Source organism: Carassius carassius, chromosome 27 (genome assembly GCF_963082965.1).
Source record: "Carassius carassius chromosome 27, fCarCar2.1, whole genome shotgun sequence".
Taxonomy (NCBI): domain Eukaryota; kingdom Metazoa; phylum Chordata; class Actinopteri; order Cypriniformes; family Cyprinidae; genus Carassius; species Carassius carassius.
In genome coordinates this window covers 3,758,861-3,777,434 of record NC_081781.1, presented here as the reverse complement: position 1 = coordinate 3,777,434, position 18,574 = coordinate 3,758,861, and the positions used below count along the sequence as shown (strand labels likewise).

General features: G+C 38.2%; 3 protein-coding genes across 3 annotated transcripts; all 3 read right to left on the bottom strand.

The window, feature by feature from the left end:
• Positions 1–3,888: 3,888 nt before the first annotated feature.
• LOC132107225 (trace amine-associated receptor 4-like) lies at positions 3,889–4,905 on the bottom strand. The gene has a single exon (XM_059513462.1). It carries the CDS (start codon positions 4,903–4,905, stop codon positions 3,889–3,891), a length of 1,017 nt encoding a protein of 338 aa, XP_059369445.1.
• Positions 4,906–9,718: 4,813 nt separating this feature from the next.
• On the bottom strand, positions 9,719–10,738 carry LOC132107224 (trace amine-associated receptor 4-like). Its single transcript, XM_059513461.1, has one exon. The coding sequence runs from the start codon at positions 10,736–10,738 to the stop codon at positions 9,719–9,721; it is 1,020 nt and encodes a 339-aa protein (XP_059369444.1).
• Positions 10,739–16,475: 5,737 nt separating this feature from the next.
• On the bottom strand, positions 16,476–17,598 carry LOC132107223 (uncharacterized). Its single transcript, XM_059513460.1, has 3 exons — positions 17,233–17,598; positions 16,816–17,019; positions 16,476–16,700 (listed from the first exon to the last, which is right to left on the bottom strand). Exons 1-3 carry the CDS (start codon positions 17,500–17,502, stop codon positions 16,491–16,493), a joined length of 684 nt encoding a protein of 227 aa, XP_059369443.1. The 5' UTR covers positions 17,503–17,598; the 3' UTR covers positions 16,476–16,490.
• Between the last annotated feature and the right edge of the window lie 976 nt (positions 17,599–18,574).

Genomic DNA, 18,574 nt, shown 5'->3' with positions numbered 1-18,574 from the left:
CAGAACTAACATTACATCTAAGGAAGACACATATTGCTTTCGGTTGTTTAGTTTGCCTAACTTTGTGTCATGGCTTGTGCGTCGCTGTGCTGTAATACTGGGGATCCCCTCACGTCACACTCCAGGATTCCCCAATGACGAGTAACGCTTCTCAGTCAATTAATACTGTGATATAAGACCTCAGATCTCAGAATAGATTTTATTGAGGATTATGCAAACTATATACAGGCAAGCAAATGGGATCAAAAAGAATCCAATGCGCTGCATTTTCTTTATAATTGATTTCCATTACCACTGGTCTATAAAGTCGACAGTCACACAAAGATATCAATACCATGATTAGTTTTAACAATATGCAACCAATTTATATTAACATAAAAAAATGAGTTAAAAACAATCTAGGTATATTCTGAAAATGTAAACTGAAGAAATTATTGACGTGCTACCGCACCCAAGGGACCGTCTGACAATTCCACTGACTGGGTTAAAAGGTCCAATGTGTTTTAATTAAAATTCTAAATAACACAGTCAAATTCTTAATCTTGTATTTCTCATAGTGATTTTCTACAGGTGAGATTTTGCCAATACCTCCCTTCATATATTTACAGTATACAATCATTTACATATTAAAGAGCCCTGGAAAGGGTTTTCATGTTCCAGCAGTTGTAGTACATTGCTAGATACAAGACTGACTTACTAGGGATGGGCGTTTTCCACAAATATCACATTCGACTATTTGAGCTCACAAAAAAAATAATATTCGAATATTCGTTTATTTAAATTAAGTTTAATGAGTCAGACATTTTTCAGCAACATTTGTTTTCGTCATTTTGAACAAGCTTACACACAATAAGCTTGAACATTACACATCGTGTTTTGTAGCTGAAAACCTTTAACAATGCGTGCAAACAAATAAAAGTACAGATTAAAAGCAAAAAAATAATTATAAGTGAACAAAGAAAAAACGTAAAGCAGCCTGCAGCAATTAGGCTATTGTACACTTAACTTTTAAACTGTCAGCAAATCTTTTTTTCTTTTTTTCTATTCTTTCAAATGTTCTTGTTAACAAATACGGGCATGTAAACATGATCGGGGGAAAGTCGGCTCCTTAGTCTGTTAACAATAAGGCCAGCCGCGGAGAAAACGCGCTCTGACGGCACAGACGTTGGTGGGACTCACAAATAACGGTGTGCTAAGCGAATAAGTTTTGTGAAGCGCTTCGTGTTTTCGTTTACCACTGAATGGGATCCTCATCTGGTGGAATACATGGAATACTAGGCTCCAGCAAGAACTGTTCCCACTCGTCTCGGCTGGACTCTCTGTAATCATCGCTGAAGAACTGGCTCAGCCTTTTCCAGCCTTTTCCTACGAGTTGTTATTGCATCCTCTTCATCGTTGGTGACGGCGGCTGCATCCGCACCACTTGCATCAAGGAAAATGTTCTGATAATGTTCAAATAAAGTTTTTTTCTTAATTCTCTCATGTTTTCATCGGGAAACCTGAGATGTTTGTGCCGAGGGTCTAGGGCAGACGCGAGAAGAGGAGTTTTCACTGTATTCTCCAAGTTAGCGGTGTTTATTCGTTGCATGAGAGATGCTGCAACACTGTTCTTGAATTCGGTCACTTTCTGTGATTCTCCACGGCATATTTGAAGTACTGTAGAAGACCGCAGTTCTTAGGGGGCGTTCACTTATCGCGTCTTTTGCGCGCTCAAGTTCGTTATTTCCAATGTAGGCGCGCGGTATGCGCGCTCAAAATGGAAGCGACGCGGTCGCGATGCGCACGCGGTGCGACGCGCCCGTTTTTTCCAGGCGCGCCCGAACAGCATCGAGTTAAAAACATCTCAACTTTCAGAATGCCGCAAGCGCACCACAGGTCATGTGACAAGAACTAAACATTCAGCTTCATCCTTTCCCGTAACAACGTTGAAAGCTCAGCCAAGATGAAGGAACTGCTGAGCATAGCTGCTTACTTGGTAACAGCAAAGAGGTTGAAATAAACATACGCACAATCAGCTTTTCCACATGCCCCGATAATCAAAACTTCTACTTAGCGCTTGCTTAATTTCTGCAGATCAGTTTTTGTAACTGTATTACTTAATCCACCTGTTGCTTTGGCATTATTTAACAGCCGCTTGCACCACCTGTTGGTGAGCGACTGACAGTAGATAGAGATCATGCCTCTGTGCTCTACTGCTATTCCTGCAGCTCCCGGATGTGAAAGGGCGAATTATCTGCCGAATTTTAACCATTGAATTTGTGGAAGCGAATTTGGAAAGTGAAATAAAACGGACCGAAATTTGCCTGTTGAATATTATACATCGTATTTTTAACCGATTTAATATTTTGGAAGTGAATTCTGGAACGTGAATATGAATTATTGATTTTTTTTAATTATGAAAAGGTGTGTGAAATATTTTTAATTGAAATATTCACAGCTTAAATGAACAACTATATAAAATTTCAGGACCTAACAATGCAAGCCCTGGAAATTCAAGGCATTAAAATGCAAGAACTGTTAATTCAATGCATTATTTTTCAGTTAGTGCTATTCAGCATGCTTTTTTGTTTCAAAGACATAAGTCATTATTTTGCTTCCATAGCTGGAGCTGTCACTCACACAGCACAAGACTATAATCAATGACTCAGTCTACACTGAACAGTGAATCTCTTATTTACCTCATGTTGGCAGTGCTAGTTATGATAAAAGTATTTGTGAGATTGCAGAACTCGAGTTACAATGTCTAGATCATTGTATTAATTTGCTCAACAGTCTACAATGAACCTTTCATGCGATTGAATTAGATCAAAATATATCAGAATTTTTCATGATTAGGTTATCTTGAAAACTGTAAAAGTAAAAACATAGCAAAAGTTTTTGATAGAGCTTCACATTTAATAGTTATTTCATACAAGTTTCACAGCAGACACACCCTTTACAACAGCGCGTCAGGGTAGAAAATTGCCTTTTATTTCTAAATTATGAAAATTTTCATACAGAAGTGATATTTTTCCATAAAATGTGTTGCTCCATCATCATTTAATAAAATGTATTTTTATGATTGCAATTACACTATAGGGGTATTGAAAAGTTAACTTTTCTTAAACCTATGAAGCCCTTAAGTTCCCTAAATAAACAGCATGACCAAAACTTTGCTGAAAAACTTACTACACACCTCATGTTCACCGATTGATTGTTTTATACTTTTTAGTATTTGTATTTAGTAAGCATGATAAAAACTTCCATCATTGTTAGTCATATTTTAAGATGAACTCTTACTAGACTGACACAACTTTTTACTCATTTACTTGATTATACATCATTTAACATAATTTATACAATCATTTTTTAGAAAAAAACATGCTTAAATGTGAGTCTCAAATATGATCCATGAGGCTTTCGAGGAACGTTTATTTGTTAATCTCTCAGTTACCATTGTATTGCATTGCACTATATTTTTTGAAACTACAGAGCTCTAAAGAACTTTTAAATCAGAATTTCACCTTACTACTTCATATACAGTAAATATCTGCAACAATTTCATATTTTTGCTCAATTTAGGCCTCATTGTTCAAGTTCTCACTATATCATATTATATGAGTAAAAAAAGAGGTATAATATTCACACACAAAAAAACATACTGCATGGAAACTATTTTTATATAGTTTTTTTAAATATTTGTCTAAATCTTTAAAAAAAAAATTATTAAAAAAATATATAATTATGACTCTGATTTCTTATGTCAGGCTTAATGGCGTTAATTTTTGTCATTATCTCTGTTGCCCCCAGTAATAAAAAATAAAAATAAAATGAACTATACCATTTAAAATAGTTGCATGATAAAAAAAAAAGAAAGGAAAAACACTTACTGTGAGTTTACTTTAAGTTTCATTCAAATATTAAAGTGTTACAATCCTTGTTCCCGCAGATATAAGTGGATATGAGAATCTTAAATGCACTCTGAAAACAAGGGTAGAAAAAACCATAGATCAAAGGGTTACAAGTGGAGTTCAAATATGCAAACCAAATTAGAGCATCAAAAACAACAGCTGGGGTGAAAAAATTGAAAAAAGGGTCAAGAAAAATAACAGTAAAATACGGCAGCCAGCAGAACAAAAAAACACACACGACAATGGCCAGAGTTTTAGCTGCTTTTCTGTCTCTGTGAGCAGAGCTTTGACTCTTCATCCCTCCAGTCACTCTTTCTGACATAACCTTTGCATGTTTTCGTGCAACATAGAAGATTTTTATATACAGAGAGCCCATGATCGTCCCGGGAAGGAAGAATACGAGAACTGGACATATAATACCCCATTTTTTGTTAAAGAACAAAACACAACTTCCCACACAATAAACCTGCATGATGAATGACTCCAAACCAATTGTGTTAACACCTGAAAACACAACATAAAAGCTGTACACAAAAGAAAAAAGCCATATGAAGGTAGTAAAAACAGTCACAGTGTTGTTTGTGACCCTCATTTTGTACCTCAGAGGGTCACAAATGGCCCAGTACCTGTCAACAGATATTAAACTGAGATGCAGTAAGGAGGAGATACAGAAGGTCATATCCAAACTAGAATGAACTTTACACACAAAATCTCCCAGATACCAGCAGCCTTCAACAGATCGCACCATGCTGTACGGCATGACCAAAGAGCCCAGCAGACAATCGCAAGCTGCCAGTGACTGAACAATCAGTTGAGTTGGAGACTGAAGCTGTTTGAAGTGAGAGACTGAGATGATGATCAGCAGGTTCCCAAAAACTGTTGTGAGGATCATCAGCACAAAGAAAGTATACATTGCCACTTTAACAACAGTAAGACGATGCAATTTTTGACAGGAGTTTGGCAGGAGTGGATAGCAGAGAAACATGTTCATAGTCACAGTTTCATTAGCAGTCATCACGTCTGCTCCAGATGCTGAAATATATTCCTTTGTAACTGTAAAAAGGCAGTTAACTATAAACCAAAGTATAAACAGAATAATTTTGCAGATTATAGTTTGATAAACAGCAATTAGCAAAAAAGAAGAAGAAGAAGTATATATTTATATAGTGCTGTACATGCCGATCTAGTTTAACTCCCTAAATGATTCAGAGCAGCTCAGATTTGTTCATATATACTCTCAGGTATAAGCTAACCCTCCCTACACCTGTTACTGTTACGCATAGCAACAAACATTACATGAATATAGAATAAAGAGTTTTACAAAAAGCTGGTTGGATAATATAAGTGAGGAAAGAATTCATGTAATTTGAAAAATGTAAATGAAAAATTTAGTTTAATGTAGTGCATTTTGTGCCAAAACAATGGAAAATTATCTACAGCTTAGCTGACATATGACATATTAATATAGATATTAATATAGATCTGTTCCCGTCTCCTTCTGGGAAGTCGTGGCCTAATGGTTAGAGAGTCGGACTCCCAATCAAAAGGTTGTGAGTTCGAGTCCCGGGCTGGCAGGAATTGTGGGTGGGGGGAGTGCATGTACAGTTCTCTCTCCACCTTCAATACCACGACTTAGGTGCCCTTGAGCAAGGCATTGAACCCCCAACTGCTCCCCGGGCGCCGCAGCATAAATGGCTGCCCACTGCTCCGGGTGTGTGCTCACAGTGTGTGTGTGTGTTCACTGCTCTGTGTGTGTGCATTTCGGATGGGTTAAATGCAGAGCACAAATTCTGAGTATGGGTCACCATACTTGGCTGAATGTCACTTCACTTTCACTTTTCTTCCCGTGATTGTGAAGTTTTGATGTTGTTACCCTGGTGCCGAAACCTGGGAGGAAGGAGAAACATGCTGTTGAAGATCCCTCGCCGCTGTGGTGAATCTGAGGTGTCATCGAGCAGGGCAAAGTAGTCTGCCGCCGTGGACGCTCGAGGCGGTGAGCTAGAGTGAGTTGCCGGGGACGGACGAACTCGCTGCCGGCCGCCCACGATGTGGAGGGACAGCTGTTGTCTGTACGGGAGCGGAGGAGTCGGCGCCAAGAATGGGGAGGAGCAGGCAACGGGGGACTCCTGCCGGCTGCCCGAAAGCGGAGGAAGCCATCACAATCCACCGGGCGGCAGAGGAGTGTCACGCCGTCCTCCAAGGGCCATCCAGTGCCGCCGCCAGGCACTGTGGAAGAGTTCATACAGCTGGTGGGTGGCCAAGCAGCAGTGTGTCTGGGAACCGGAGCAAATTTTTTTTTCTATCCTTTCTCCCCTCTCTCGTCTCTGTTGCTCCTCATCCTTCCATCTCCTTTTCTCTCGCCTTGTCTGTCTGTCCTTACTCCCAGGTTCCCGCAGCCAGCCTGATTGTGAAGTTTTGATATTGTTACATATAATTAAGACATTTCTTGTGCCATTTAAGGAATTTAAGTCTTTTTAAGTCCTTTAATTTGATAATCCAAATTTAAGACTTATAAGGACCCCTGGAAATCCTGATTCAGCAGACTCAAGTTGAATAAATATCTGTATGAATTAATTGAATTTTGTTTAAATACATATCTGTATGAATGAATAGCTGAGGATACACACACATTCAGTGGACCATAGTGACAGTATCAAAGATGGCTATGTCCATAATACTGGTGTAAGAATCCACCCGCCAGCTCAAAAAGCGGAATCCAGCGGCCTGTTGTCACTCCTCTTTTGTATCCTTTTGATCTCCTCCGTGGGACTCGAGACCGGTCAGTGGAGCAGGTGTCGCTCATTTCCAAATCACTCGTTCCCATGGCTCTTGGCCCCGCCCCATTCGTCACATTTTAATTTCTAGAATTTTTTATTTTAAGGATGTAAAAACAAGAATCACGAAATGGCTTAATGTGAGGATTAACATTTAAAAGGCTAAGATTTAGAATAAATATAGTCTTGTTCAGACTGTCGGTCCAAATCAGATTTTTGTGCATTTCCGATTGGAATCTAATCACGTATTCCGACACCAAGAAATCATGCGAAATCTGATTTTTAAACATTTTTACAAATCTGTTTCGAGCTACATTCATGTGGTTCAAAATACCTTTGAAGTTGCATTTCTGGAAATCTGTTTCAGTCTGACCGCTCAGATCGGATTTTGCGTAGCTTCTTCCCTGATGTTCATCTCGCCTGCATATCATGCTTGATAATCCAGTGTTTATGAGTGCAGTACTGTTTTGTGTACCTCCATTACTGAGGAAACTGCTCTATTTCTGCCATTCTGTTCGTCTGTCACCTACTGGAATTCATTTTCATTAAGCCTGTTTGCTGTTTCTGTTCAGACCCATGTTAAAATCAAGCCATATTTTTTATACACCAAATACACAATTGTAAATGTGAACCTTTAGATTGACAAGAAACTAATATGTATTCTAAATCTAAACAATTAAGATGGTAGGTTTGATATATCTATATGTTTTAAATCACTATAATAACCCTTGTTCAGACTGTCCAAATCTGATTTTTGTGCATAAGTCTAACTTATTCATTAGGAATCTGATCATATATCCAATCATATTTATCAAGATTGAAAGGCAAAAATATTTAATAAATAAATAAAAACATCACATGAAATATTACAAATCTTTTTCAAACTAATTTTTTTTTTTTTTTTAAATATTACTTAAAGGTCCCATTCTTTGTGATCCCACATTTTAAAGATCCCTCTAGTTCCTGCAGTAATGATGTCACTAAAACAGTTTTTTGACTATCCTCCGCCCACATGAATACACAAAAAGGGGGCATGGCCTTGTTGCGCTCCGACGGACAAGAGGAAGAGTTGCGTTTGTGTTTGTCGCCATGTCGTCGAACCGCTGTTATTTTCATTTCGGAGTCCAATCACCTTTGTTTGGGCTTCCCAGGGACGCTGTACTTGGAGATTAATGGTTACAATTTATGTTTAACTCAGTTCCCGAAAATTATAATCCACATGTAAAACTATGTGCAGCACATTTTGCTGAGGACAGCGAGCTTCCTCAATCTCAATCAGTTTTATGCCGGATTCGCACAAAGATTATTCTTGAAAGATGGAGCAGTTCCCTCTTTGTCTGGAGAAGGTGTTGTTTATGGACCACAACCGGTAAGTGTATTTTATTATTTAAGCTGGTGCATTTAACAGTTTCTGTAACTTATTACACAAAGGGCAACGCTGTTTAGCTTTGTTAACTAGAAGGGAAGGGCTGTGCAAAAAATCAAATGCAATTTTCATGTGCATCTCGTCAGTAAAAACGATCCTGTGATTATAAGTACATCTCCAGCATGTGCGTTCTTTTACTGTCTATGGTTCAGATCAGGATTCCCAGGTTTTCAAAACAAATCCTGCCCACTTTGCTTCTCAAAACTAGTCCAATCACGTTTCCAGGAGGGCCGCGTGAGCTCAGCTCGTGTCGAATCACAACACAGGAACCACTGGCACAATCAAAACTTGTTACGTATTTCTGAAGGAGGGACTTTATAGAACAAGGAAGTCATCAGCCCGTTTGTATGACAGTGAAAACAGCGGTATACAGATAGGTGAATTGTGTGAAAAATACTGTTTTTTTACACGCGAAACATGAATGCATGTTATATTGCACACTGCAAATGCAATCAAAGCTTCAAAAAATTTATATATAACTTTTCAGGAAATATCCGTTTTAGGCTTACAATCTACTGTATGAGTTCACACTGATTTTAGGAATAAATTATGGGTTGGGTTAGGTTTAGGTCTATAAGTCTATATTTTTGGACAATAATGTTGATCCAGGATCATCAAAAGATGTTGATCCAGGAAAATGTCTTGGCAAAATCAAGAAGACTTCACTTTCTCAAGCTACAGAAAATGTAAACATGTCAGATGTTGTTTGTAGAAAACATGCTGAATGTCTTGTAGAACAAAGATTGTGTTGTGTTATGAAAAGTGCAAGACAAGCGGAAAATGACAATATACAGCTGGCCTACACCTCTTTGAGTTTTGAGACTGGCAGAGACAGCAGCACAGAATACACAACTGTGCATTCCAGCTTGCAACATTTCTGCTGCTACCCCATAAGACATGATATAATCCAGTGCGATGGCAACATGTTGTCATGTTGTAAGACAATATCTGTAAACATTGCTGTTGCTGTTTTTACTGTAGGTACACTAACGCAACTTAGTTGCCACAGAAACCAACGCAGATATCCAGTAAAACAAAAGAGTGCCATGGACACACAGATCAGGTCTGATAAGTTACACAGCAATACACAGTGTGGACAGTCAATCATTTAAATCAGATTCCAATATTCAAATATTTAGATTTGGACTGATGGTCTGAACAAGACAAATGACGTTTGACTTATTCCTTTTCTTAAAAAAAAAAAATTTTAAAAGCTGCAGTTTATCATTTTATAAATCTTTGAACTGTAAATCAATGTTTGAAAGATGGTAGAATGGCAGAAGTTATTTATTATTTATTGGAAGGTTAACTTATATGGTTGGTAAAGGATAAATGTACAACTCAGAAAATAATAAATAGATTTTTTTTTTTAAATGATAGATTAATCACAACCTACAAATGTCAAAAGAGTAATGTCAGTGCAACTTGATTAATGATTTTTCAGGAGCTCTGGACGCACCAAAAAAGTGGCAAAAAAAAAGCTAAATATTTACTGACTCCTATTGTATCCTATGTTAGAATTCACCTGCCTTTAGCCCTGTTGTACCCAATAAAAATCAATAAATCAATAAATTAATGAATTACCATAGAAAAGAATTACAGAAGAATTCCTATTAATTTGGCCTTGTTCATTTAAATGTTGTAGCGTTTGAATCCTTGTTGCCACAGATGTAAGTGGAAATGAGAATCTTAAATGCACTCTGAAAACAAGGGTAGAAAAAACCATAGATCAACGGGTTACAAGTGGAGTTCAAATATGCAAACCAAATTAGAGCATCATAAACAACAGCTGGGGTGAAAAAATTGAAAAAAGGGTCAAGAACAGTAACAGTAAAACATGGCAGCCAGCAGAACAAAAAAACACACATGCCAATGGCCAGAGTTTTAGCTGCTTTTCTCTCTCGGTGAGCTGAGCTTTGGCTCTTCAACCCTCCAGTCACACTTTCTGAAATAACCTTTGCATGTTTTCGTGCAACATGGAAGATTTTTATATACAGAGAGCTCATGATTGTCCCGGGAAGGAAAAAGGTGAGAATAGGGCATATAATACCCCATTGCTTGTTAAAAAACAGAACACAACTTCCCACACAATAAACCTGCATGATAAACAACTCCAAACCAATTGTGTTTACACCTGAAAACACAACATAAAAACTGTAGAGAAATGAAAACAGCCATATGAAGGTTGTAAAAACATTCACAGTGTTGTTTGTGACCCTCATTTTGTACCTCAGAGGGTCACAAATGGCCCAGTACCTGTCAACAGATATTAAACTGAGATGCAGTAAGGAGGAGATACAGAAGCTCATGTCTAAACTAGAATGAACTTTACACACAAAATCTCCCAGATACCAGCAGCCTTCAACAGATCGCACCATGCTATACGGCATGACCAAAGAGCCCAGCAGACAGTCACTGGCAGCCAGAGAACGAACGATCAGATGAGTTGGAGACTGAAGCTGTTTGAAGTGAGAGATTGAGATGATGATCAGCAGGTTCCCAAAAACTGTTGTGAGGATCATCAGCACAAAGAAAGCATACATTGCCACTTTAACAACAGTAAGACTATGCAGTTTTGGACAGGAATCCGGTCGGAGTGGATAGCAGAGAAGTACATTCTCAATTTGAGTTTCATTTGAAGTCATCATGTCTGCTCCAGATGCTGAGATTTTCTTTATAACTGTATGATGGCAGGCAATTATAAACCAAAGTATAAACAGAATCATTTTACAGATTATAGTTTGGTAAAAATCAATATCCAAAGTCAAGTGAACATATATATAGTACATGCTGATCTACAGTAACTTCCTAAATGCAAGCCAGAGGCGACAGCGGCAAGAAACCGAAACTCAATCGGTGACAGAATGGAGAAAAAAAACCTTGGGAGAAACCAGGCTCAGTTGGGGGGCCAGTTCTCCTCTGACCAGACGAAACCAGTAGTTCAATTCCAGGCTGCAGCAAAGTCAGATTGTGCAGAAGAATCATCTGTTTCCTGTGGTCTTGTCCTGGTGGTCCTCTGAGACAAGGTCTTTACAGGGGATCTGTATCTGGGGCTCTAGTTGTCCTGGTCTCGGCTGTCTTTCAGGGCAGTAGAGGTCCTTTCTAGGTGCTGATCCACCATCTGGTCTGGATACGTACTGGATCCGGGTGACTACAGTGACCCTCTGATCTGGATACAGACTGGATCTGGTGGCTACGGTGACCTCGGAATAAGAGAGAAACAGACAAATATTAGCGTAGATGCCATTCTTCTAATGATGTAGCTAGTACATAGGGTGTTATGGGAAGTGTTTCCGGTTCCGGTTTACCTAATTAATGCAGCCTAAAAATCCTTTAACGAATTTGGATATTAAAAGCATATTAGTATGTTATGTGTAAGCCAGGTTAAAGAGATGAGTCTTTAATCTAGATTTAAACTGCAAGAGTGTGTCTGCCTCCCGAACAATGTTAGGTAGGTTATTACAGAGTTTAGGCGCCAAATAGGAAAAGGATCTGCCGCCCGCAGTTGATTTTGATAATATAGGTATTATCAAAGCCTGAGTTCTGAGAACGTAGCGGACGTAGAGGATTATAATGTAAAAGGAGCTCATTCAAATACTGAGGTGCAAAACCATCCAGGGCTTTATAAGTAATAAGCAATATTTTAAAATCTATACGATGTTTGATAGGGAGCCAGTGCAGTGTTGACAGGACCGGGCTAATATGGTCATACTTCCTGGTTCTAGTAAGAACTCTTGCTGCCGCATTTTGGACTAGCTGTAGTTTGTTTACTAAGCGTGCAGAACAACCACCCAATAAAGCATTACAATAATCTAACCTTGAGGTCATAAATGCATGGATTAACATTTCTGCATTTGACATTGAGAGCATAGGCCGTAATTTAGATATATTTTTGAGATGGAAAAACGCAGTTTTACAAATGCTAGAAACGTGGCTTTCTAAGGAAAGATTGCGATCAAATAGCACACCTAGGTTCCTAACTGATGACGAAGAATTGACAGAGCAACCATCAAGTCTTAGACAGTGTTCTAGGTTATTACAAGCAGAGTTTTTAGGTCCTATAATTAACACCTCTGTTTTTTCAGAATTTAGCAGCAAGAAATTACTCATCATCCAGTTTTTTATATCGACAATGCATTCCATTAGTTTTTCAAATTGGTGTGTTTCAACTGGCCGCGAAGAAATATAGAGCTGAGTATCTTCAGCATAACATTGAAAGCTAACACCATGTTTCCTGATGATATCTCCCAAGGGTAACATATAAAGCGTGAAGAGTAGCGGCCCTAGTACGGAGCCTTGAGGTACTCCATACTGCACTTGTGATCGATATGATACATCTTCATTCACTGCTACGAACTGATGGCGGTCATATAAGTACGATTTAAACCATGCTAATGCGCTTCCATTGATGACAAAAAATGTAAAGTCTATGCAAAAGAATGTTGTGGTCAGTTGTGTCAAACGCAGCACTAAGATCCAATAAAACTAATAGAGAGATACACCCACGATCAGATGATAAGAGCAGATCTTTTGTAACTCTAAGTAGAGCAGTCTCAGTACTATGATACGGTCTAAATCCTGACTAGAAATCCTCACATATACCATTTTTCTCTAAGAAGGAATATAATTGTGAGGATACCACCTTTTCTAGTATCTTGGACAGAAAAGGTAGATTCGAGATTGGTCTATAATTAACTAGTTCTTTGGGGTCAAGTTGTGGTTTTTTGATGAGAGGCTTAATAACAGCCAGTTTGAAGGTTTTGGGGACATATCCTAATGACAATGAGGAATTAATAATAGTCAGAAGAGGATCTATGACTTCTGGAAGCACCTCTTTTAGGAGCTTAGATGGTATAGGGTCTAACATACATGTTGTTGGTTTAGATGATTTAACAAGTTTATACAATTCTTCCCCTCCTATAGTAGAGAATGAGTGGAACTGTTCCTCAGGGGGTCTATAGTGCACTGTCTGATGCGATACTGTAGCTGACGGCTGAATGGTTGCAATTGTATCTCTAATAGTATTGATTTTAGAAGTAAAGTAGTTCATAAAGTCATTACTGCTGTGGTGTTGGGAAATGTCAACACTTGTTGAGGCTTTATTTTTCGTTAATTTAGCCACTGTATTTAATAAATACCTGGGGTTATGTTTGTTTTCTTCTAAAAGAGAAGAAAAGGAATCGGATCTAGCAGTTTTTAATGCTTTTCTGTAGGATAGATTACTTTCCCACCAAGCAATACGAAATACCTCTAGTTTTGTTTTCCTCCAGGAAGATAACTTAAAAAGCAGTCTTTTATGGTAGAAGTGATGGTTCTTCCATATTTGTAACAAGAAGTAGAATTTACAATTTTGGCTATATGAAGTTTGCACAGAACTAAATAATGATCTGAGATATCATCACTTGGTTGAATAATTTCAACACTATTAACATCAATTCCATGTGACAGTATTAAATATAGAGTATGATTTCGACAATGAGTAGGTCCTGAAACGTGTTGTCTAACCCCAATAGAGTTCAGAATGTCTATAAATGCTGATCCCAATGCATCTTTTTCATTTTCAACATGGATATTAAAATCACCAACTATTAAACTTTATCTGCAGCCAGAACTAACTCGGATGTAAAATCACCAAACTCTCTAATAAAGTCTGTATGGTGCACTGGTGGCCTGTATACAGTAGCCAGTACAAACATAACAGGGGATTTATCATTAACATTTGTTTCTCTGGATAATGTTATATGAAGCACCATTACTTCAAACGAGTTTTACTTGAAGCCTGCTCTCTGAGAAATCCTGAAAACGTTGTTATAAATTGAAGCAACACCTCCCCCTTTGCCTTTTAGACGCGGCTCATGTTTATAACAGTAATCTTCGGGGGTGGACTCATTTAAAATAATGTAATCATCATGTTTTAGGCAGGTTTCTGTCAAACAGAGTACATCTATATTATGATCAGCAGTGTTGGGAACGTTACTTTAAAAAAGTAATTAGTTATAGTTACTCACTACTTGTTCCAAAAAGTAACTGAGTTAGTAACTGAATTACTCTATAATAAAAGTAACTCGTTACCAGGGAAAGTAACTATTTGCGTTACTGTAAAAAAAAAAAAAAAAAAAAGTTGCTATATGTCAAAGAATTTTTTTTTTTTAGCAGTTTTCACAAGTCAGTTGAAATAAGTAGAACAGGCAGGTGTTCGTACATAACTTTCGAGATTTATTGCACGTCAACAGACAGCAAGATTTTTTTATCCTGCACTCTTTGTAAGAAAAGTGTTTTTGGCCACTAGCTTTGTAGATGCGTGTGTCACACATTACATGCACGTTCTTGCCTTTGACTACAATGAATTTGAAGTAGTGCTTATATCTCCACCTTGAAAATGCCAACTTTTCATCGGATTGCTCCTGACTCGCCATTTCTCCTGCTGCTGCGAATCTCTGTGTAGCTGTTGCGTGTGTGTGACTGTGTGTGTTTGGCCCCGCTGGCGCGTGTGTGTAAAAACACTGGCTCTGATTGGCTACTATGAAACACATGACTCTGCCTTAGCCAATCATAATCGCTTATCTCGTTATTAACCCACCTGCTCACTCGCTGTGTGAGCCAGGGGTGCGTTCGGATTGCGTATTAAATCAATGCATAGTAACGCGCCGCATTTAACGTTCAGTAACGTTAACGGCGTTGTAACGACGGGAAAAGTAATTAGTTAGATTACCCCGTTACTGAAAAAATAACGTCGTTACCTAACGCCGTTCTTTTAAACGCCGTTATTCCAAACACTGATGATCAGTGATCATATTATTTACAAAAAGTGTTTTCGTAGAAAGGGATCTGATATTCAATAAACCAAGCTTTATTATTTGTTTATCCATATTGCATCTGTTTTTTATTTGTTGAACCTCAATTAAATTGTTAATCTTAACTTGGTTTGGAAGTTTTTTGTATTTTCTAGATCGGGGAACAGACACACTCTCTATAGTGTGATATCTAGGTGAAAGAGTCTCTATGTGCTGAGAATTAACTGACCTCTGTGACGGGAGGCAGCTAGCAGACGGTCGGTTTAGCCAGTCTGTCTGCTTCCTGACCTGGGCCCCAGTTAGTCAAGTATAAACTCTAAGACTATTTGCCATATTTCTAGAGAGAAGAGTGGCACCACCCCAGGAGGGATGAAGACCATCTCTTTTCAACAGGTCAGGTCTGCCCCAAAAGCTCGTCCAATTGTCTATGAAACCTATGTTATTCTGTGGGCACCACTTAGACATCCAGCCATTGAGTGATGACAATCTGCTATGCATCTCATCACCACGGTAAGCAGGGAGGGGACCAGAGCATATGGGTGATTCTCATGAAATCCAGATATAGAAGGTGTCTACCATCAGAATTTTTAAAATGCCCTTGAAGCCAATTTTCTTTTTGCACATATAAGATTGAGGTCTGAACTTACTATAACCATTATTTTTAGAAGATTTAAAAAAATATTTCCTATATAACTCTTACATTTTTTTAGATGAAGTCCATAAAAAATTATCATTACCGCAACATGACATTACATTAAATATATGGTTAAAAATTTGTATTTTTGGCTAATGTTAAAGTAGACCCTTATTACTCATGCTCAAAGCTATGTAAAACTCTGGAAAGATTACTTTTTCATATTTATTATTTTTTGTAATTTCCTTATTTTCTCTCATTACCGAAACATGCGTGATGATTTACAATTTCTTTTATTTAATTGTTTTACTAAAAGATACCGTACACATTTGTCATGTAGCAGACCTTAAATAAGCAGTGTTGTATAATATGTATATACATTTTAAAACAAAGTATGATTATCTAATTATTGCTTAATTTGTAAAAAATATACATGTTGCGGTAATGAAAATGCCATTTCGGTAATGAGGATCAATGTTTCGGAAATGATATTTAGCTCACACATTCACTGTTGACAAAGGAGTTTGATGCTTAAACCTATTTTACATATTTAAAACTCATACAATTTTTAAAAAAACATTTATTTCATAAACAGTGTTTAATTTTCTCATTTATCGTAATCATCGCAGTACCATGCCTTGTGTTAACAAGTTACAATCTTATGCTCTTCTTAAGAATCATGTCATGTAGCCTACACTGAAGTACTAATAATTATACAACCATTAGTATACATTTTATCATTCTAGTTAAACATACAACCATGTGATGAGAACTTTTTCAATGTAACATATCGTCATGTGGTCCTGAGAACATTTAAATATAACAGCATCATGTGCTCTTGTAAAAATAATTTAGTTTAGCTAAAACACTTTGAATAGCAGCAACTCGATTTATGAGTTGGTCAAACAACTAAAACAAACAACTGGAACGACTGCTCTGTACCAATCACGTTTTCCCTCAACTGTAACTCATTCATGAGCATTTCTTGTGTTTTGCCCATATGTCAGGTAAAATGCAGAAATGTCTAGCAGAGGAGGTGACCGGAAGTGGTTCTGGGATTATGTCCCGTATGTCCTGACGATAGTACCAGACCCTTTCTCCTGGAAATCTGATGCTTGGTACATAGAAGCGGTTCTCCCCGGCACAATTCATGGTGTCGACTTCATACTGCCCTTCAGCAATCTGTTTTAAAAACATTTGTATAGCCTCTACACATTTTGACTGGACAGCATGTACTGTAATATAATGTAACTGAGAAATATTGACACATTAACAGAAATCTTGAAATTAAATTCACCTGTGTGACTGTACCAGGAAACAAGTCACCATCGTATTCAACCAGGACCCACTTTCCAACCTCTATGGTGGCCTCTGTTCTGTCAGGGTCCTCATCTCTTCCCTCAGAGAACATGTGGCAATTTGTAGAAAAGCACTGGCAATTTTTTCCACAAAAGCATGACACCTCCCGTGTATTTATGACTCCTGGTTTTGTGGATGTCAGCTGTTAGGGTTGAATTGAAAAAGACACAATAACTCAGTTACATTATTTTATGAGATTATTTCAGATACTGGTGTGGTCTGCTTTCCATGTTAATTACATGGAGAATTTAACTTATTTATTTAACTTCTGTAACTACATACTACTTAACTACATTTACCTATTAAACTACATTTCTTCATATTTAATCATATAATTACATAAATGTTGACTCACTTGGTGTATTTTCAGTGTCCCAGGAACTGCTTTCAGGTTGGGGGGAACCAATTCGCAGCTGGCCTTTATTTTCTCCTCTGATACTTTGTACAGAGTCACTGATGAATTGTTCTTCAGCTGCTCATACAGAGAGTCTGCATCAGGAATACTGGTCCCATAAGAAACAATTCTGTCCGCAAGATTCTTCAAGGCCCCACCAACTCCATCTGGTGCACCTTTGCCATGTGATGCCTCAGTATAGTTCCAGGTCACCCATTCAAATCCATGCATAAAGGGCACAGTGGAGGCTAGATAGAAAGATGTTTTGTTTCTATACTGGGAAGTTGGGCCATCTGAAATGAAATGTAGGTTGTGGACTTCAGGATACTTTCCTCATATGTATCTCAGCACTGGGTCAAGATGAGCCCAGGTTGCCACTGCATCGTGCTGTAGAGATGATGAGAGGGATGCGAAGGCTTCCACTCTGCCCCTACTGAGATAGAGTACCCCGGTGTGGAGGGTTACCTGATCATTCCCAGTTCCAAAATGGGTGTCCTTGATTTCTTTGGCATATTTGCAGCTGTAATTTTCGCTGTAATCCACATGCACAGCAACAGCATCATCTGTCAGGGTATCTTTCATTGCTTTCAATGACAAATATTGGTTCTTGACATTAAACATGTGAATGGCAAAACCTGGAAGGTGTTCTGTTGTTAGGGCCAGCAACCGCTCAATGGATGAGGTACGTTTTTCAAGGACCGTTTTCTTTGTCTGCCTTTCCTCTGTAGATCCATCCTTGAGGGTCTTTGTTACAGTGACAGACCTTGTGACCCACTCTTGCCAGATGACAGTGTTCCCCTGAGTGAGAGGATCTAAGGATGTGGGAAAGGTCTTTTCAATGCATTTTTGACATCTGCTGTACATGCAGGACATGTTGCCAGTGTCACACACACTGGACTGCACAAGATCCTCTGGGCTTGATGTTTCAATGATACCCAGTTGCTGCATTCTTTTTAATTTAAAGCCAATGTTCTCATGTATTTTACATGCACACGTCTCTCTGTCTTTAACTTTAGGCCTAATAATCCAAAATGGCCTCAATCTAAAGAACTGAGCTTTGGACACTGTTTGCTCAGGATGTTCAACAAGGAAGCGTTGATGGAGTTTTGCCAAGGTGTCTGTGAGTGCTCTTTTTCTATAAATTTGTCCCTTGCGACGAATCTCTCCAGACTTGCCATTTATGATAGTTGAGACATCATCCCGATGTAGGAACATGCTCACAACCTTGTCAAGTTGTTTGCGCCTGCTATTGATCATCAGTCCCTTTTTAGCCTCTCTGATACTGACCCCCTGTGAAATATTT